Below are 21,570 nucleotides of genomic sequence, written 5' to 3'. Positions count from 1 at the left end.
CTGTAGAAGGGTCATTTAGATCCAAAATATTAACTTTGTCTTTTTCCACGGGTGCTGTTAGATGTGCTGCGTTCATCCAGCATTTTCTGTTTTTATTGTAATTGCTCGAACTGTTTTTCTTGAATAACCCTTTTTGGAAACTTTGCCGCTCCTCTGGCACTTAATCCATATCTAGGAAAAGTTGGAAAATTAGCTCTTCTGTATTCATCACTCTCATATGCCTTAGGTTGCAAACCATGCAGACCAAATGACTTATCTGCTCCTGGCATAGCCAACCTTTCCAGTACACTATACATATAAATTACCTCTCCTAACTCCGCTTCGACAATAGTTTATCAGCTTCCTGGAACAGGATTAGTAAATAGTGCTACAAAGTGAGAGAAGGACGGAATTAAAAATACTGGGAAAAGAGAGAGAGAGAGGGACAGAAGGATATAGGGATAGAGAAAGAGGTGGTGAGATAATGGGAAAGCAAGGGATATAGAGACAGAGGGAGACAGTGCAGTACTGGGGAAAGAAAGAGAGCCAGAAAAGAGGGGGGGGGGGGGGGGGGGGGAATGGGAGACAGGGAGGAAAATTCCAGGCTGAATGGGACAGAACCCATTTAAATCTGGCTAGACCCAATGTCCCGCCGAATCAAACTGTCAAGGCTGTTAGACAGGGTTTTTTTTAAAGAATAAAGGGGGGTAGGGTTCAGGTTAGTGTAAACTTCTAACTCAGAAGAGAAATGTTAAGGCTGAAGAGCAATGTAGCAATTTGGATAAAAATCAGAAAGCTTGTGTGAGGAAGGGACAGAGTTTAACAAGCATAATAGCGCATTAGCAACTCAGGCGATATCAGGGACAAAAGATTAAAAAATAAAATTAAAGGCATATGTCTAAATGCACAAAGCATACTTAACAGGATGGGAGACGTAGCAGCACAATTAGACATGAATGGGTTTGGTCGAATAGCCATTCGTGACTGTAGGATGCCCAAGGTTGGGAAAGAAATGATCCAGAGTACAGGGCTTTTAAAAAAGACCAGCTTTTAGAAAATAACCAGATAAGTACAAGATAAAGGAAGAGGATGGTTGAAAGCCACAGAAAATCAGAATGTGGAACCACTATGGATGGGCCTAGAAATAACAAAGGGCAGAAAACAAAACACTGATGAGTGTAGTTTATATGTTCCTAACAGTAATTGTATTGTTGGCCAGAATACAAAATAGGAAATGCAAGAAGCAGGCAACAAAGGAAGTGCAATAATCCATGGGGGCTTTGCTTTCACGTAAACTAGGCAAACTAAATTGGACAAGGTGGATAGAAGGATGGGTTCAGAGAATGCATTTCAGACAACTTTCTAGAGCATAATGAGGAACTGCAGTTCAAGGCAAAAATGATTTGGAAGCTGGTGGGAAGGAAGGTGAGGATAAGGGGAAACCTACAGTGATTCTTAGAGAGAGAATGGGACTGTTCCCTTCACGAACATCCTGGTCAACTCCTCTATCATCCACAACATCCCCTCCTCGTCCAAAGCCACTTTCCATGTGATGTACCATCAATGACGACAGATGAAAGTCGGAAGAGTAACTGTGGCTTTAATCAGCTAAAAGACACCAGCTGGCATCCGGGAGTCCCAGAATGAGGGCAGGGCTGGAGGTTGTTACCTTTATACTTGAGCCTGAGGGGCGGAGCCAGCAGGGACAAACCCAGACATGTAACAAACAGTAAGACCAGTAAGTACCATAAGTAAGAACAGTATGTACAATATAATACAGTGGTTCACCACATTCACCCCCTGTTGAAAAAGAGTCCGGCGGGGGTGAAGTGGACGGGTTGAATTAGAGATCGAGTCTGTCGGGGGCTCTGACCTTCCGCTATGATCGCCTCAGTCCCGGCTGTGGTGAGAACACAGTGTCGGATGAGGCCTGCGTATCCAGGAGCATGTCGTCTTCCGGATAAGTAGCAACGGAGGGAGACGGTGTAGAGTCGTGAGTAGCAATGGAGGGAGACAGTGTAGAGTCGGGGGTAGTGGTGATGGTCGCTGGATAACCTGCGGGTGCCAAGTCCCGAAGGGAGACTGTGTCCTCCCGCCCATCATGGTGTGCCACGTAGGCAATTGGGGGTTAGCATGGAGGAGAAGGACCCGTTCGACCAAGGGATCCGACTTGTGACTCCTCGCATGCTTCTGGAGGAGGACGGGCCCTGGAACCATCAGCCAGGACGGGAGCGAGACCCCTGAGGTGGACTTCCTGGGGAAGACAAACATCCTCTCATGAGGGGTCACATTGGTGGCGGTACACAGGAGCGACCGGATGGAGTGGAGCGCATCGGGAAGGACCTCCTGCCAGTGGGAGACAGGGAGACTTCTAGACCGTAGGGCAAGAAGGACGGCCTTCCAGACCGCCGCGTTCTCCCTCTCCACCTGTCCATTTTCCCGGGGGTTGTAGCTGGTAGTCCTGCTTGAGACGATGCCCTTGCTAAGCAGGAACTGATGCAGCTCATCACTCATGAAGAACGAAACCCGATCGCTATGGATGGAGTTTGGGAAACCGAACAAGGTGAAGAGGCCGTGCAGGGCCTTGCTGACTGTGGCAGAGGTCATGTCAGGGCACGGGATGGCGAAAGGGAAACGTGAGGACTCATCAATGATGTTGAGGAAGTACACATTATGGTCAGTGGGGGGGGAGGGGCCCTTTGAAATCGATGCTGAGGCGCTCAAAGGGGCGGGAGGCCTTTACCAGGTGTGCTCTGGCCGATAGAAGTGTGGTTTGCACTCCGCGCAGATCTGGCAGTCCCTGGTCATGGTCCTGACCTCCTCGATGGAGTAAGGCAGGTTGCGGGCCTTGATAAAATGGAAAAACCGTGTGACCCCCGGGTGACAGAGGTCATTGTGGAGGGCCCAAAATCGGTCTACTTGTGCGCTGGCACATGTACCACGGGATAGGGCATCTGGGGGCTCATTGATCTTCCCAGGTCGATACAAGATATCATAATTATAGCTGGAGAGTTTGATCCTCCACCTTAGGCTCTTGTCATTCTTGATCTTGCCCCGCTGCATATTGTTAAACACGAAGGCAACTGACCGTTGGTCAGTGAGGAGAGTGAATCGACTGCCGGCCAGGTAATGCCTCCAGTGTCGCACAGCTTCTACAATGGCCTGGGCTTCCTTTTCGACGGAGGACTGTCGGATTTCGGAGGCATGGAGGGTACGGGAGAAGAAAGCCACGGGCCTGCCCGCCTGGTTGAGGGTAGTGGCCACAGCAAAGTCAGAAGCATCGATCTCCACCTGGAACGGAATGGACTTGTCCACAGTGTGCATCGTGGCTTTGGCAATATCTGCCTTGATGCGGTTGAAGGCCAGGCGGGCCTCAGCCGTCAGGGGACAAATGGTGGATTTAATGAGTGGGCGGGCCTTGTCTGCATAATTGGGAACCCACTGGGCATAATAGGAAAAGAACCCCAGGCATCTCTTCAGGGCCTTGGGGCAGTGGGGGACTGGAAGTTCCAGGAGGGGGTGCATGCGGTCGGGATCGGGCCCTATGGACTCTGTTTTCCACAACGTAGCCAAGGATGGCGAGGTGGGTTGTGCGGAAAACGCATTTCTCCTTATTGTATGTTAGGTTAAGGAGATTGGCGGTGTGGAGGAAATGTTGGAGCTTCGCGTCATGGTCCTGCTGGTCATGGCCGCAGATGGTGACGTTATCCAGATACGGGAACGTGGCCCGCAGCCTGTACTGGTCAACCATTCGGTCCATCTCCCGTTGGAAGACCGAGACTCCATTGGTGACGCCGAAGGGAACCCTGAGGAAGTGGTAGAGGCGGCCATCTGCCTCGAAGGCAGTGTATTGGCGGTCCTCCGAGCAGATAGGGAGCTGGTGGTACACGGACTTCAAGTCAGTAGTGGAGAAGACTCGGTACTGCGCAATCTGATTGACCATGTCAGATATGCGGGGGAGCGGGTACGCATCGAGCTGCGTGTAGCGGTTGATGGTCAAACTGTAGTGGATGACCATCCGGTGCTTCTTCCCAGTTTTGACGACCACCACTTGGGCTCTCCAGGGGCTAGTACTGGCCTCCATGGTCCCTTCCCGCAGGAGTCGCTGGACCTCCGACCTGATAAAGGCCTTGGTCCGAGCACTGTACCGTCTGCTCCTAGTGGCGACGGACTTACAGTCCGGGGTGAGGTTAGCAAAGAGCGGGGGTGGGGAGACCTTAAGGGTCAAGAGGCTACAGACGGTGAGAAGGGGCAGGGGTCCATCGAATTCCAAGGTAAGACTTTTGAGGTGGCATTTGAAATCTAAACCTAGTAGTCGGGCAGTGTAGAGTTGGTGGAGGACGTAGAGCTTGAAATTTTTGTACTCGACACCCCGTACTGTAAGGGTTGTGACACAGTACCCACGGAATGTGATTCGGAAGCCAGAGAGATTTTCTGAGTCGCAGGTAAAATTGGGAGGGACCAGCACCGTACCGTATCTGGGTGAATGAAACTCTCCGTGCTCCCAGAGTCGAAGAGGCAGGTCGTCTCGTGGCCGTTGATCCGGACGGCCATCATGGATTTAGTGAGGTGATGAGGTCGCGATTGGTCGAGGGTGATGGAGACGACCTCCGGAAGGTGGGTGGGCTGATCGTGGGTAGCGGAGGCCAGCGTACAATCTGGTGAGCAGGGGTTCCGGGAGGCGGTGGGGTGATACCAAGATGGCAGCCCCCACGGGTCGCATGTGGCGGGTGGCGTTGAAGATGGCGGCCCCCATGGGTCGCACGTCACGGGTACGTCGAAGATGGCGACCAAGATGGCAGCCCACATGGGTCGCACGTGGCGGGTGGCGGCGAAGATGGCGGTCCCCACGGGCCGCACGTGGCGGATGACGTGGAAGATGGGGGCGGTCCCCGCGGGCTACACGCAGCACTGCTGGGTTTAGAAACAGGTCGGGCCTGGCAGACTTTAGAGAAGTGGCCCTTCTTTTTGCACACGTTGCGGATCGCGCTCCTCGCTGGGCAGCGTTGTCTGGGGTGCTTACCCTGGCCACAGAAGTAACATATCAGGCCTCCGGAGTTGGCGGGTCGCTGCGCGGCACAGGATTGCAGCACCCCTGGGTCGGGTGATGGCGGCGCCCACGACGTCCACGAGGGTGCCGCGTGGCTGGAGGTGTAGGCATCCATAGAACATAGAACATTACAGCGCAGTACAGGCCCTTCGGCCCTCAATGTTGCGGCGACCTGTGAAACCACTCTAAAGCCCATCTACACTATTCCCTTATTGTCCATATGTCTATCCAATGACCATTTGAATGCCCTTTGTGTTAGCGAGTCCACTACTGTTGCAGGCAGGGCATTCCACGCCCTTACAACTCTCTGAGTAAAGAACCTACCTCTGACATCTGTCTTATATCTATCTCCCCTCAACTTAAAGCTATGTCCCCTCGTGCTAGACATCACCATCCGAGGAAGAAGACTTTCACTGTCCACCCTATCCAATCCTCTGATCATCTTGTATGCCTCAATTAAGTCACCTCTTAACCTTCTTCTCTCTAACAAAAACAGCCTCAAGTCCCTCAGCCTTTCCTCATAAGATCTTCCCTCCATACCAGGCAACATTCTGGTAAATCTCCTCTGCACCCTTTCCACTGCTTCCACATCCTTCCTATAATGCGGCAACCAGAATTGCACGCAATACTCCAAATGCGGCCGCACCAGAGTTTTGTACAGCTGCAACATGACATCATGGCTCCAAAACTCAATCCCTCTACCAATAAAAGCTGACACACCGTATGCCTTCTTAACAACCCTCTCAACCTGGGTGGCAACTTTCAGGGATCTATGTACATGGACACTGAGATCTCTCTGCTCATCCACACTGCCAAGAATCTGACCATTAGCCCAGTACTGATATTCGTTCCAAAATGAATCACCTCACACTTTTCTGCATTAAACTCCATTTGCCACCTCTCAGCCCAGCGCTGCAGCTTATCTATGTCCCTCTGTAACATGTAACATCCTTCCACACTGTCCACAACTCCACCGACTTTAGTATCATAGAACATAGAACAATACAGCGCAGTACAGGCCCTTCGGCCCACGATGTTGCACCGAAACAAAAGCCATCTAACCTACACTATGCCATTATCATCCATATGTTTATCCAATAAACTTTTAAATGCCCTCAATGTTGGCGAGTTCACTACTGTAGCAGGTAGGGCATTCCACGGCCTCACTACTCTTTGCGTAAAGAACCTACCTCTGACCTCTGTCCTATATCTATTACCCCTCAGTTTAAAGTTATGTCCCCTCGTGCCAGCCATCTCCATCCGCGAGAGAAGGCTCTCACTGTCCACCCTATCTAACCCCCTGATCATTTTGTATGCCTCTATTAAGTCTCCTCTTAACCTTCTTCTCTCCAACGAAAACAACCTCAAGTCCATCAGCCTTTCCTCATAAGATTTTCCCTCCATACTAGGCAACATCCTGGTAAATCTCCTCTGCACCCGCTCCAAAGCCTCCACGTCCTTCCTATAATGCGGTGACCAGAACTGTACGCAATACTCCAAATGCGGCCGTACCAGAGTTCTGTACAGCTGCAACATGACCTCCCGACTCCGGAACTCAATCCCTCTACCAATAAAGGCCAACACTCCATAGGCCTCCTTCACAACCCTATCAACCTGGGTGGCAACTTTCAGGGATCTATGTACATGGACACCTAGATCCCCCTGCTCATCCACACTTTCAAGAACCCATTAGCCAAATATTCCGCATTCCTGTTATTCCTTCCAAAGTGAATCACCTCACACTTCTCTACATTAAACTCTATTTGCCACCTCTCAGCCCAGCTCTGCAGCTTATCTATATCCCTCTGTAACCGGCTACATCCTTCCACACTATCAACAACACCACCGACTTTAGTATCGTCTGCAAATTTACTCACCCACCCTTCTGCGCCATCCTCTAGGTCATTGATAAAAATGACAAACAGCAACGGCCCCAGAACAGATCCTTGTGGTACTCCACTTGTGACTGTACTCCATTCTGAACATTTCCCATCAACCACCACCCTCTGTCTTCTTTCAGCTAGCCAATTTCTGATCCACATCTCTAAATCACCCTCAATCCCCAGCCTCCGTATTTTCTGCAAAAGCCTACCGTGGGGAACCTTATCAAACGCTTTGCTGAAATCCATATACACCACATCAACTGCTCTACCCTCATCTACCTGTTCAGTCACCTTCTCAAAGAACTCAATAAGGTTTGTGAGGCATGACCTACCCTTCACAAAGCCAAGCTGACTATTCCTGATCATATTATTCCTATCTAGATGATTATAAATCTTGTCTCTTATAATCCCCTCCAAGACTTTACCCACTACAGACGTGAGGCTCATCGGTCTATAGTTGCCGGGGTTGTCTCTGCTCCCCTTTTTGAACAAAGGGACCACATTTGCTGTCCTCCAGTCCTCTGGCAGTATTCCTGTAGCCAATGATGACATAAAAATCAAAGCCAAAGGTCCAGCAATCTCTTCCCTGGCCTCCCAGAGAATCCTAGGATAAATCCCATCAGGTCCCGGGGACTTATCTATTTTCAGCCTGTCCAGAATTGCCAACACCTCTTCCCTACTGACCTCAATGCCATCTATTCTATTAGCCTGGGGCTCAGCATTCTCCTCCACAACATTATCTTTTTCCTGAGTGAATACTGATGAAAAATATTCATTTAGTATCTCGCCTATCTCTTCAGACACAACACACAATTTCCCATCCCTGTCCTTGACTGGTCCTACTCTTTCCCTAGTCATTCACTTATTCCTGACATACCTATAAAAAACTTTTGGGTTTTCCTTGATCCTTCCTGCCAAATACTTCTCATGTCCCCTCCTTGCTCGTCTTAGCTCTCTCTTTAGATCCTTCCTCGCTACCTTGTAACTATCCATCGCCCCAACTGAAACTTCACACCTCATCTTCACATAGGCCTCCTTCTTCCTCTTAACAAGAGATTCCACTTCCTTGGTAAACCACAGTTCCCTCGCTCGACACCTTCCTCCCTGCCTGACCGGTACATACTTATCAAGAACACGCAGTAGCTGATCCTTGAACAAGCCCCACTTATCCAGTGTGCCCAACACTTGCAGCCTACTTCTCCACCTTATCCCCCCCAAGTCACGTCTAATGGCATCATAATTGCCCTTCCCCCAGCTATAACTCTTGCCCTGCGGTGTATACTTATCCCTTTCCATCATTAACGTAAATGTCACCGAATTGTGGTCACTGTCCCCAAAGTGCTCTCCTACCTCCAAATCCAACACCTGGCCTGGTTCATTACCCAAGACCAAATCCAACGTGGCCTCGCCTCTTGTTGGCCTGTCAACATATTGTTTCAGGAAACCCTCCTGCACACACTGTACAAAAAATGACCCATCTATTGTACTCAAACTATATCTTTTCCAGTCAATATTTGGAAAGTTAAAGTCTCCCATAATAACGACCCTGTTACTTTCGCTCTTATCCAGAATCATCTTCGCCATCCTTTCCTCTACATCCCTAGAACTATTAGGAAGCCTATAAAAAACTCCCAACAGGGTGACCTCTCCTTTCCTGTTTCTAACTTCAGCCCATACTACCTCGGAAGAAGAGTCCCCATCTAGCATCCTCTCCGCCACCGTAATACTGCTCTTGACTAGCAGCGCCACACCTCCCCCTCTTTTGCCTCCTTCTCTGAGCTTACTAAAACACCTAAACCCCGGAACCTGCAACATCCATTCCTGTCCCTGCTCTATCCATGTCTCCGAAATGGCCACAACATCGAAGTCCCAGGTACCAACCCATGCTGCCAGTTCCCCTACCTTGTTTCGTATACTCCTGGCATTGAAGTAGACACACTTCAAACCACCTACCTGAACACTGGCCCTCTCCTGCGACGTCAAACCTGTGCTCCTGACCTCTATACTCTCATTCTCCCTTACCCTAAAACTACAATCCAGGTTCCCATGCCCCTGCTGCATTAGTTTAAACCCCCCCAAAGAGCACTAACAAATCTCCCCCCCAGGATATTTGTGCCCCTCAGGTTCAGATGTAGACCATCCTGTCTGTAGAGGTCCCACCTTCCCCAGAAAGAGCCCCAGTTATCCAGAAATCTGAATCCCTCCCGCCTGCACCATCCCTGTAGCCACGTGTTTAAATGCTCTCTCTCCCTATTCCTCATCTCACTATCACGTGGCACGGGCAACAACCCAGAGATAACAACTCTGTTTGTTCTAGTTCTGAGCTTCCATCCTAGCTCCCTGAAAGCCTGCCTGACATCCTTGTCCCCTTTCCTACCTATGTCGTTAGTGCCAATGTGGACCACGACTTGGGGCTGCTCCCCCTCCCCCCTAAGGACCCGGAAAACACGATCCGAGACATCACGTACCCTTGCACCTGGGAGGCAACATACCAAACGTATCATCTGCAAATTTACTCACCCATCCTTCTACTCCCTCCTCCAGGTCATTTATAAAAATGACAAATAGCAGTGCCCCAAAACAGATCCTTGTGGTACAACACAAGTAACTGGACTCCAGTCTGAACATTTCCCATCAACCACCACCCTTTGTCTTCTTCCAGCTAGCCAATTTCTGATCCAAATTGCTAAATCACCCTGAATCCCATGCTTCCGTATTTTCTGCAGTAGCCTACCGTGGGGAACCTTATCAAACGCTTTACTGAAATCCATATACACCACATCAACTGCTTTACCCTCATTCAACTGTTTGGTCACCTTCTTAAAGAACTCAATAAGGTTTGTGAGGCACGACCTACCCTTCACAAAACCTTTTGTTATGGAAGGCCACTTCCAATGAGTCCGAGAGTTGTACTGTATCTTGGAGGTCGAGTGTACCCCCTTCTAGTAGGGGCTGGCGGATGTAATTAGATTTTATGCCTGCGACATAGGCATCCCAGATCAGCAATTCGGTGTGCTTGACAGCCGATACCGCCTTACAACTGCAGTTCCGGCCGAGTACCTGCAAGGCGCGCAGAAATTCAGCTTGTGATTCTCAGGGGCGCTGTCGCCTCATGGCAAGGAGATGCCTAGCGTAAACCTCATTGACTTCCTTAACATATTGCCCCTTCAACAGCGTTATCGCATCCTCGAACGAGGTAGCGTCTCTGAGAAGAAGGAAAACTTGCGGGCTCACACGGGAGTTGAGGACTCGCAGTTTGTGGGTCTCAGCGACGGGGGCGGCGGAGGAATCAATGTAAGATTCGAAGCAGCTTAGCCAGTGTTCAAACATGGCAGTGGCATCAGCTGCTTGGGGGTCCAGCTCCAGGCGATCAGGCTTGAGTGATGGATCCATCTTAAAATGTTAGCTGATTAAATTGATGTACCATCAATGAAGACAGACGAGAGTCGGAAGAGTAACTGTGGCTTTAATCAGCTAAAAGACACCTGCTGGCAGCCGGTCCCAGAATGAGGGCAGGGTTGGAGGTTAGCTACCTTTATACTTGAGCCAGATGGGCGGAGCCAGTAGGGACAAACCCAGACATGTAACAAACAGTGAGAACAGTAAGCACCATAAGTAAGAACAGTATGTACAATATAATACAGTGGTTCACCACACCATGTAAGTGTAGAAGGTGTGACAGGATACCTCCTCCCTTCTCATTCCCAACATGCTTTTCTCTGAAACTGTGACTAATTTCAATTTAGTATTCAGTATACTTCTCACAATGTTGTCTCCTCTACATTGGAGAGATTAACTGCAGATTGGGGTCAGTTTGCAAGCGAGATGTTGCCTTACAGTGTGCTGACATTTTAATATTGTCGTAATTTTGTCCTTTGTCTCTGCCACTTCCCAATGAAGCTCAGTGTAAGCTTGAAGAAAAGCACCTCATCTTTGGACGAGGTATGTTACTGCATTCCAAACACAGTGGGCTGGAATTTACAGGTGAGGGATGGAATTCCCACCTGTACCCTCACCTGTCCCACTGCCCACATCTGGTAAAACTGGTCAGTGAGAGGAACCGGTTAGGGAACCAGCACAACAAGGCCCACGCCATTTTACTGCAACCCCTCCATTCCACCACAAGAGGCCCTGTAAAACTCTGCCTGTTAACATCCTTTGTCTCTCTGCAGATGCTGCCCGGTCTGTTGAGTATGTTCAGAACGTTCCACCTTTATCGCTCAGGGGTCAATACTTGGGCCTCAGCTATTTTCAACTATTTTGGATTTCAACTATTTTGGATGAGGGGACGAGCTGTGTTATGTCAGAACATGCAGACGGCTGGCTAGGGAGCAAAGTAAGCTTTTGAGGAGAATGCAAAGAGGTTAAAAAAGGAATAGAGACCAGTTAACTGATAGAAAAGGATTATAATGTGGGGAAGTGTAAAACTATCCACTTCAGTAAGAGGAATGGAAAAACAGGAATATTTTCTAATGAGTGAGACTGGTAAACGTTGGTATCAGAGGGTTTTGGGACTCCTTGTACATGAAAGATAACATGAAGATACATAATTAGGAAGGCTAATGAAGGACTTTGGATTATAAGAGTAATGAAGTCTTGCCGCAGTTAGAAAAGTGAGCCACACCTGGAGTACTGCACACAGTTCTTGCCTCCATCCCTAAAGAAGATATATTTACTGTAGAGGGAGGTTGTAGAGGGAGGTGCAACAAAGGCTTGCTAGATTAGTATAAAAGCAAATTATTGCTAAAAATCTGAAGTAAAAACAGAAAATGCTGGAAATACTCAGCAGATTGGACAGCATCTGTGGGGAGAGAATGTTTCAAGTCTGTCCTTTCCAGATTGATTCAATGGGCGTGATCTTCCCAAAAGGGAACAAAGTTCCCAAGCGAGCACGTTTAGCCACGTGTTTCCTGGCACTCGCAGAGCCGAGAAACACATGGCTATTCAACGTGACCAGCTTTGAACAAGGAACCCGGGACCGAGGCCGCACAAAGCCCTGTTTTTTACAATAGGGAGCTCCGCTCGCCACACCCCGATTCCTGTTCGGGTACACTGAGGGAGGATTCAGAATGTCCAATTCACCTAACAGCACATCTTTCAGGACTTGTGGGAGGAAACCAGAACACCCAGAGGAAATCCACACAGACATGGGGAGAAGGTGCAGACTCCGCACAGACAGTGACCCAGCGGGGAATCAAACCTGGGTCCCTGGAGCTGTGAAGCAACAGTGCTAACCCAATGGCATCACCTCCGCCACCCCCCAGCTCGAAAGCAATATGGGACCGTTTCCCCCCCCCCCCCCGCCACCTCCCACACCACCACCCCTGCACTCCCCCAATACCCACGCCGGGCAATCCCGGCCCGATCGCGTGTGCACAAAAAATGCCAGCTTGGCACCTTGGCAGTGCCAATCTGGAACAGTGGCAGCGCCATCTGGGCACCTTGGCAGTGCCAGGCTGGCACCCAGGCGGCACTTCCAGGTTGCCAGGCAGGCACTGAATCACAGAGTACTACAGTGTGGAAGTGGCCCTTCGGCCCATTGAGCCTGCACCGATGCATGAAAGGCCCTAAACTGCCCAGCTAATCTCACTGGCCAGTACTTGGCCCATTGCCTTGAATGTTGTGCCATGCCAAGTACTCATCCGAGTACTTTTTAAAGAACATGAGGCATCCCACCTCTACCACCCTCCCAGGCAGGGCATTCCAGACCATCACCACACTGTGGTAAAAATAAACCTCCCACCCCTCACTTCAAACTTGTGTCCCTCATAATTGACCCTTCAACAAAGGGGAGCAGCTGCTCCCTATCCATCCTGTCCATGCCCCTCATAATATTGTACACCTCAATCAAGTCGCCCCTCAGTCTTCTCTGAGCCAGAGAAAACAACCCAAGCCTATCCAACCTCTCTTCATAATTTCAATGTTCCATCCCAGGCAACATCCTGGTGAATCTTCTCTGCATCCCCTCCAGTGCAATCACATCCTTTCTATATTATGGCCACCAGAATTGCACACAGTACTCCAGCTGGGGCCTCACCAAAGTTCTATACAACTCCATCATGACCTCCCTGCTTTTGTAATCTATGCCTCGATTGATAAAGACAAATGTCCCATACGTCTTATTTACCACCCTATTACCCTGCCCTTCTGCCTTCAGAGATCTATGGACAAACACACCAAGATCCCTTTGTTCTTCGGAACTTCCCAGTGTCAGACCTTTCATTGAATACTTCCTTGTTAAATTACTCCTTCCAAAGTGTATCACCTCACACTTTTCAGGGTTAAATTCCACCTGCCACTTACCGCCCATTTGACAATCCCGTCTATATCTCCCTGTAACCCAATACACTCAACCTCACTGTTAACCACCCGGCCAATCTTTCTGACACCTGCAAACTTACTGATCCTACCCCCCCACATCGTCATCTATGTCATTTATATAAATGGCAAATGTAGGGGTCCCAGCATGGATCCCTGTGGTACGTCATTGGTCACTGGCTTCCAGACACTAAAGCAGCCATCTATCATAATAATAATAGCTTATTGTCACAAGTAGGCTTCAATGAAGTTACTGTGAAAAGCCCCTAGTCGCCACATTCCGGCGCCTGTTCGGGGAGGCCAGTACGGGAATTGAACCAGCGCTGCTGGCATTGTTCTGCTTTACAAGCCAGCTGTTTAGCCCACTGTGCTCAACCAGCCCCTCTGTTTCCTACCGTTAAGCCAATTATGAATCCACCTTATCAAATCACCCTGTATCCCATGTGCATTTGCCCTCTTAGTAAGCCTCCCATGTGGGACCTTGTCAGAGGCTTTGCTGAAATCTATGTAAACTACATCAACTGCACTACCCTCATCTATACACTTGGTTACATGCTCAAAAAATTCAATCAAATTTGTTAGGCATGACCTCCCTCTGACAAAGCCATGCTGACTATTCCTGATCAAACCTTGCCTCTCCAAGTGGAGATAGATTCTCGCCTTCCGAATCTTCTCTAGTAGTTTCCCAACTACTGACATGAGTCTCACTGGTCTGTAGTTCCCTGGCATGTCTCTACAACCTTTCTTAAACAGTGGAACCACATTAGCTGTTCTCCAGTCCTCCGGCACCTCCCCCATGGCCAGAGAGGAATTACCACTGCCAGGGTACGAGGTAGCACCAGCAGTGCCAGGGCATCACCCTGCCCAAAGGACATGCAGCTGGGGGCCTCCGATCTTCTTGGAGACCCCCACGAGTGCTGTTCCATTTGGTCTCCATTTGTGAGGACCAGTACTGAGCGGCGCTTGCCTAAGGTCTCTGAGGTTTAGGTACCTCGGGAATCTGCACATTAGAGTGAGGCTTACTGCCTCGCTGTAATAAGCAAATTTGCCAAAAAGTGATCCCACGAGATTCATTATCATAGATCATAGACGGTACAGTGCAGAAAGAGGCCATTCAGCCCATCGAGTCTGCACCGGCTCTTGGAAAGAGCTCCCTGCCCAAGCCCACATCTCCACCCTATCCCCATAACCCCACAACCCAGTAACCCCACCCAACACTAAGGGCAATTTTGGACACTAAGGACAATTTATCATGGCCAATCCACCTAACCTGCACATCTTTGGACTGTGGGAGGAAACCGGAGAATCCGGAGGAAACCCACGCACACACGGGGAGAATGTGCCGACACCGCCCAGACAAGCCAGGAATCGAACCTGAGACCCTGGAGCTATGAAGCAATCGTGCTAACCGCTATGCTACCGTGCTGCCCTATTGTTCTGAACTGGGTAGATCCTGGGAGCAGAGTCTCATGGCTTTGAATAGCCACGCTGCGCCGCGGCGAGCTGCTTTTCCAGTGCAGCATGGCCGGAGGATCGCGCTCACTAACTTGATTCCAGGGATAAGAGAGCTGGCATACATGAGGAGAGTTGGAGTAGAATAGATTTTAATTCTTTCGAGTTTAGAAGGATGAGAGTTGATCTCATTGAAACGTTTCAAATTTGGAGAGAGATTGACAGGGTCGATAATGAAAAGCTGGTGGTCTTGGTTGGAGAATGAGGGTCAGCAAACTAAGCACAAAGATGAGGAGAAATGTCTTCACTCAAAGAGTTGTAAATCTTCAAAATTCTCTGTCCCAGGGGCCTATATTTGATCAACTGCAGAGTATCCTCAAGTCTGAGATCAATAGATTTTCAAACACGAATAGAGTTGAGGGCTTTGAGGTTAGGGATGGAAAGTGAAGCAAATGAAAAGCCCAGTCGGATGGTGGAGTAGGTTAAATGAACAGTCTGATATACTAATTCTCCTATCTCTTATGTTTTTAAGACTTATCAAAAAGCACAGGTAAGGAGAGAGATAACAGGAGGCAGAGAGAAAAGGGGGCTAGACAGAGTGACAGAAAATGTCAGCAAACAAAGAGACAGAAAAATAGGCAAATGGAGGCAGAGAGAGACACATGAACAAGAGAAATACAGATAGAGGAGATGGAATGAGACATTGAATGAATGAAAGAGGGAGACAGTGAGAGAAAGAGAGACAGAGAGAAAACACCCAACCAGTCAGCGAGAGAGAGAAGGATGTGAATCGCTGAATGCTGCCTTGTACTCACTGTGAGATGGCACGTTGTCCAAAGTTGAGGTTCTCAGTGACAGGTGAATTTGTGTTCAGCTCACGATCGCTCGATAGCTTTTTCTTTTTCCGTTCTTCGTCCCTTCTAAAAAGAAAAGCAATTTCTTTAGTGCGGATTGGGAGGATTCTGACTGTCAGCCAGTTTCTCTTTCACCAGGTAACCGATACTAACACCTCAAGTGAATTCTCTGTACGTTACTGGGCACCAGCCACATTGGAATGAGCTTTATTGTAGCAAACACAAGCTGCCTGTCTTAACCCATCCAGAACTCGATTCATCTTCTCTACCTGCACGGTAGCATAGTGGTTAGCACAATTGCTTCACAGCTCCAGGGTCCCAGGTTCGATTCCCGGCTTGGGTCACTGTCTGTGCAGAGTCTGCACGTTCTCCCCGTGTGTGCGTGGGTTTCCACCGGGTGCTCCGGTTTCCTCCCACATTCCAAAGATGTGCAGGATAGGTGGATTGGCCATGATAAATTGCCCTTAGTGTCCAAAATTGCCCTTAGTGTTGGGTGGGGTTACTGGGTTATGGGGATAGGGTGGTGGTGTGGGCTTTGGTAGGGTGCTCTTTCCAAGAGCCGGTGCAGACTCGATGGGCCAAATGGCCTCCTTCTGCACTGTAAATTCTATGATCTATGATCTATATCTTTACCTCCACCCCCTAAACCTGTCACTCCCACAAACACCCAACCCAAGATCCGCATCTAATGGAGGACATCATAAAAGGAACATCAGCTCAACCTGCGTGTCCAATGGAGATACACAGAGGTCAGAATTTTCCCATATTTTGGCAGAGTGCATTATTGAGCGGGAAATGCAGTGTTTAGCTCGCTAATGGGGCTGCCGGGCTACGACACCATGGGCTGGATTCTCCGATTTGAATACTAAGTGCTGACGCCTGCATGGGAACAGTGGCATTTTACGCCTGAAAAAATGGCACAAAAGCTGCACCTATCCTCCGTCCAGTGGGGGGCTGGCAGGCAGGCAGCGGCGGCTTTAACTGGCCGGAGAATTGCCGGGTCCGTGGCCGCTCACCTGCACGGCGGCGGCCTGCAGAAAGCATTAGGGCGGCCCCCTTCCCGACTGTGGCGCCGCTGGACTCAGTCTGCAGCTGCCACGCCGGTTTCACAAAAATAAAAAGGATAAATGTTCCCCCCATCGGGAACCCGGCCCATCGGGAAGGAGCATCGGAGGAGGGCCTCAGGTGAAGTCCTTACAAACTCACCACAAATCCATAGGGAGCTCACTTACTGCCAGCTCGAGGAAGACCACACTCACCCACACACACCTTCATTTCCACAGCGGGCCATTTTCTCATCACATCCCTGCTGCCTCTCACCGTCAGCACATGCCTGGCATCTTTGTTATCAGCTCCGACACGCAATCTACTTACACCCTCCCCATCTGTCTTCAGGCAGGGCAAGCTGGCACATAATTCTCCGGCCATAGGATTCTCTTTTCCCACTGGCAGCACACCCCCGCTTGTGGGTTTCCCGGCAGTATGGGAAGGCTTCAATGGGAAATCCCATTGATAAGTGGCGGGAAGAGAGAATCCGAGAAACACGGGGCTGGGGGACCAGAGAATCCCGCCCGTGATGTTTGTCAGGTGAATCCTGCAAGCCAGAATTAGGTCAAATCCGATACGTTCTGAGGGGAAGTGAAGAGGAAAACAAGGTTAGCGAAGAGAGATGGTGACATCATGGTACTGTCACTGGGATTGGTAATCCACAGATCCAGGCAAATGATCTGGGGCCATGAGTTCAAATACCACTACAGCAGCTGGTGGAATTTAAATTCAATTAATAAAATCTGGAATATAAAGCTGGCCTCAATAATGGTGACCAGAATAATTCTCATCGACTGTTGTAAAAACCTCTGGTTCACTAAAGTCCTTTAGAGAAGGAAATCTGCCATCTGTCATCTGGTCTGGCTTCCATGTGACTCCAGACCACTTAATTGCCATCTAAAATGGCCTGGCAGGCCACACAGTCCAAGGACAATTAGGGAATGGACAAACTTCCAATGAAAGAATACATTTTTAAAAATGGAAACATAAAAGGAAACCCAAAAGTTTCCACAGCGTATTAATGGGTACTAGGAGTGGTAGGGCCACTTAGGAGAGGACTATTATAGACATAAAAAGACTAGTATAGATATGTAGGGGTGGCATGGTGGCACAGTGGTTAGCACTGCTGCCTCACAGTGCCAGTTTAAACTAGTTCAGCAGGGGATTGGGAACCTGAATTGTAGCTCCAGTATACAGGAGGTTCAGAGTAGTGAGGTCATGAGTAAGGTTTCAAAGTTGCAGGAGTGTACCGGCAGGCAGGAAGGTGGTTTAAAGTGTGTCTTCTTCAATGCCAGGAGCATCCGGAATAAGGTGGGTGAACTTGCGGCATGGGTTGGTACCTGGGACTTCGATGTTGTGACCATTTCGGAGACATCGATAGAGCAGGGACAGGAAAGGTTGTTGCAGGTGTCGGGGTTTAGATATTTCAGTAAGCTCAGGGAAGGTGGTAAAAGAGGGGGAGGGATGGCATTGTTAGTCAAGGACAGTATTACGGTGGCAGAAAGGACGTTTGATGAGGACTCGTTTACTGAGGTAGTATGGGCTGAGGTTAGAAACAGGAAAGGAGAGGTCACCCTGTTAGGAGTTTTCTATAGGCCTCCAAAAAGTTCAGAGATGTAGAGGAAAGGATTGCAAAGATGATTCTGGATAGGAGCGAAAGCAACAGGGTAGTTGTTATAGGGGACTTTAACTTTCCAAATATTGACTGGAAACGCAATAGTTCGAGTACTTTAGATGGGTCCGTTTTTGTCCAATGTGTGCAGGAGGGTTTCCTGACACAGTATGTAGATAGGCCAACGAGAGGCAAGGCCATATTGGATTTGGTACTGGGTAATGAACCAGGACAGGTGTTAGATTTGGAGGTAGGTGAGCACTTTGGTGATAGTGACCACAATTCGATTGCGTTTACTTTACTGATGGAAAAGGATAGGTATATACCACAGGGCAAGAGTTATATCTGGGGGAAAGGCAATTATGATGCGATCAGGCAAGACTTAGGATGCAGTGGATGGAGAGGAAAACTGTAGGGGATGGGCACAATGGAAATGTGGAGCTCATTCAAGGAACAGCTACTGCGTGTCCTTGATAAGTATGTACCTGTCAGGCAGGGAGGAAGTGGTCGAGCGAGGGAACCGTAGTTTACTAATGCAGTCGAAACACTTGTCAAGAGGAAGAAGGAGGCTTATGTAAAGATGAGACATGAAGGTTCAGTTAGGGTGCTCGAGAGTTACAAGTTAGCTAGGAAAGACTTAAAGAGAGAGCTAAGAAGAGCCAGGAGGGGACATGAGACGTCTTTGGCAGGTAGGATCAAGGATAACCCTAAAGCTTTCTATAGATATGTCAGGAATAAAAGAATGACTAGGGAAAGAGTAGGGCCAGTCAAGGACAGTAGTGGGAAGTTGTGCGTGGGGTCCGAGGAGATAGGAGTGGTGCTAAATGTATATTTTTCATCAGTATTCACACAGGAAAAAGACAATGTTGTCGAGGAGAATACTGAGATTCAGGCTACTAGACTAAAAGGGCTTGAGGTTCATAAGGAGGAGGTGTTAGCAATTCTGGAAAGTGTGAAAATAGATAAGTCCCGTGGGCCGGATGGGATTTATCCTAGGATTCTCTGGGAAGCTAGGGAGAAGATTGCAGAGCCTTTGGCTTTGATCTTAAGTCATCTTTGTCTGCAGGAATGGTGCCAGAAGACTGGAGGATAGCAAATGTTGTCCCCTTGTTCAAGAAGCGGAGTAGAGACAACCCTGGTAACTATAGACCAGTGAGCCTTACTTCTGTTGTGGGCAAAGTCTTGGAAAGGTTTATAAGAGATAGGATGTATAATCACCTGGAAAGGAATAATTTGATTAGAGATAGTCAACACTGTTTTGTGAAGGGTAGGTCGTGCCTCACAAACCTTATTGAGTTCTTTGAGAAGGTGACCAAACAGGTGGATGAGGGTAAAGCAGTTGATGTGGTGTATATGGATTTCAGTAAAGCGTTTGATAAGGTTCCCCACGGTAGGCTACTGCAGAAAATACGGAGGCATGGGATTCAGGGTGATTTAGCAGTTTGGATCAGAAATTGGCTAGCTGGAAGAAGGCAAAGGGTGGTGTTTGATGGGAAATGTTCAGACTGGAGTCCAGTTACTTGTGTTGTACCACAAGGATCTGTTTTGGGGCCACTGCTGTTTGTCATTTTATAAATGACCTGGAGGAGGGCGTAGAAGGATGGGTGAGTAAATTTGCAGATGACACTAAAGTCGGTGGAGTTGTGGACAGTGTGGAAGGATGTTCCATGTTACAGAGGGACATAGATAAGCTGCAGCGCTGGGCTGAGAGGTGGCAAATGGAGTTTAATGCAGAAAAGTGTGAGGTGATTCGTTTTGGAAGGAATAACAGGAAGACAGAGTACTGGGCTAATGGTAAGATTCTTGGCAGTGTGGATGAGCAGAGAGATCTCGGTGTCCATGTACATAGATCCCTGAAAGTTGCCACCCAGGTTGAGAGGGTTGTTAAGAAGGCATACGGTGTGTCAGCTTTTATTGGTAGAGGGATTGAGTTTTGGAGCCATGATGTCATGTTGCAGCTGTACAAAACTCTGGTGCGGCCGCATTTGGAGTATTGCATGCAATTCTGGTCGCCGCATTATAGGAAGGATGTGGAAGCATTGGAAAGGGTGCAGAGAAGATTTACCAGAATGTTGCCTGGTATGGAGGGAAGATCTTATGAGGAAAGGCTGAGGGACTTGAGGCTGTTTTTGTTAAGAGAAGAAGGTTAAGAGGTGACTTAATTGAGGCATACAAGATGATCAGAGGATTGGATAGGGTGGACAGTGCGAGCCTTTTTCCTCGGATGGTGATGTCTAGCTCGAGGGGACATAGCTTTAAATTGAGGGGAGATAGATATAAGACAGATGTCAGAGGTACGTTCTTTACTCAGAGAGTAGTAAGGGCGTGGAATGCCCTGCCTGCAACAGTAGTGGACTCGCCAACACTAAGGGCATTCAAATGGTCATTGGATAGACATATGGACGATAAGGGAATAGTGTAGATGGGCTTTAGTGTGGTTTCACAGGTCGGCGCAACATCGAGGGCCGAAGGGCCTGTACTGCGCTGTAATGTTCTATGTTCTAGGGACCCGGGTTCAATTCCAACCTTGAGTGACTGTCTGTGTGGAGTTCGTACATTCTCCCCATTTCTGCCTGTGTTTCCTCCTTGTTGAATCCGACAAATCAACACACATGAAACAGCAGGTTGAAAACGACGAACAAAGTTTATTAATAATACAATCACACTCCCCACTCCCCAAAGGGGCTCCCTCCCTGACCTGCATCCAGGTCAGGGTTTTTATATTATGAGGGCTCCTGTTGTTAAAGGGAAACCCCGCCCCCGTTACCAGGGAAGTTCACATTCTGAGGCGGTCACAGAGAATTGGATTGTCTTTATTACTTGACCTCTGTGGGGGTTGTAACACTCCTGGTTTCCTCCCACAGTACAAAGGTGTGCAGGTTAAGTGGATTGACCATGCTAAGTTGCTCCTTAGTATAGGATTAGGTGGGGTTAATGGGTTATGAGGATAGGATGGAGCCATGGGCCTGGAGTAGGGCGCTCTTTCAGTGGGTCGGTGCAAATCCGATGGGCTGAATGGCCTCATTTTGCACTGTCAGCATTGTCTGATACTGTGATAGTGTGATATTTACTGAGAGGCAAAGTTAGAATATCAATGAATAACTTTTATTGGAGTTTATTAAGGAAGAGGATGTTGATAAAATGTTGTCGGAAGTGGAGATAGTTCGTTGAAAGTGTAAATTGATGGGCAGATTATACTGGAAAGGCTGGATGGCCTACATCTCGGGTCGCTAAGCGAGGTGGAAACAGCAGAAAGGCTTGTCTTATTTTTAAATCTTCCCAAGATGGGGGCGAGTACCACAGTACTGAAAGATAGTAAATGTGATACCCTTGTTCAAGAAACAGTGCAAGAATGTTCCCCATAACTACAGGCCA

The 21,570-nt window shown here is 48.7% G+C and overlaps 1 protein-coding gene across 1 annotated transcript in view; it reads right to left on the bottom strand.

Annotated features, from left to right (window-relative positions):
• trpm2 (transient receptor potential cation channel, subfamily M, member 2) overlaps window positions 1-21,570 on the bottom strand; it is a 350,526-nt gene that overhangs the window by 114,064 nt on the left and 214,892 nt on the right. The window contains exon 18 of the mRNA XM_072484225.1: window positions 15,498-15,602. Within this exon, the coding sequence (XP_072340326.1) occupies window positions 15,498-15,602 (105 nt within the window). The remainder of the gene's footprint in view (window positions 1-15,497; window positions 15,603-21,570) is intronic.

This window comes from Scyliorhinus torazame, chromosome 2, assembly GCF_047496885.1.
Source record: "Scyliorhinus torazame isolate Kashiwa2021f chromosome 2, sScyTor2.1, whole genome shotgun sequence".
NCBI classification, from domain to species: Eukaryota; Metazoa; Chordata; class Chondrichthyes; order Carcharhiniformes; family Scyliorhinidae; genus Scyliorhinus; species Scyliorhinus torazame.
Note: the sequence above shows the minus strand (reverse complement) of the source record. Positions and strands in the feature narration are given on the sequence as shown.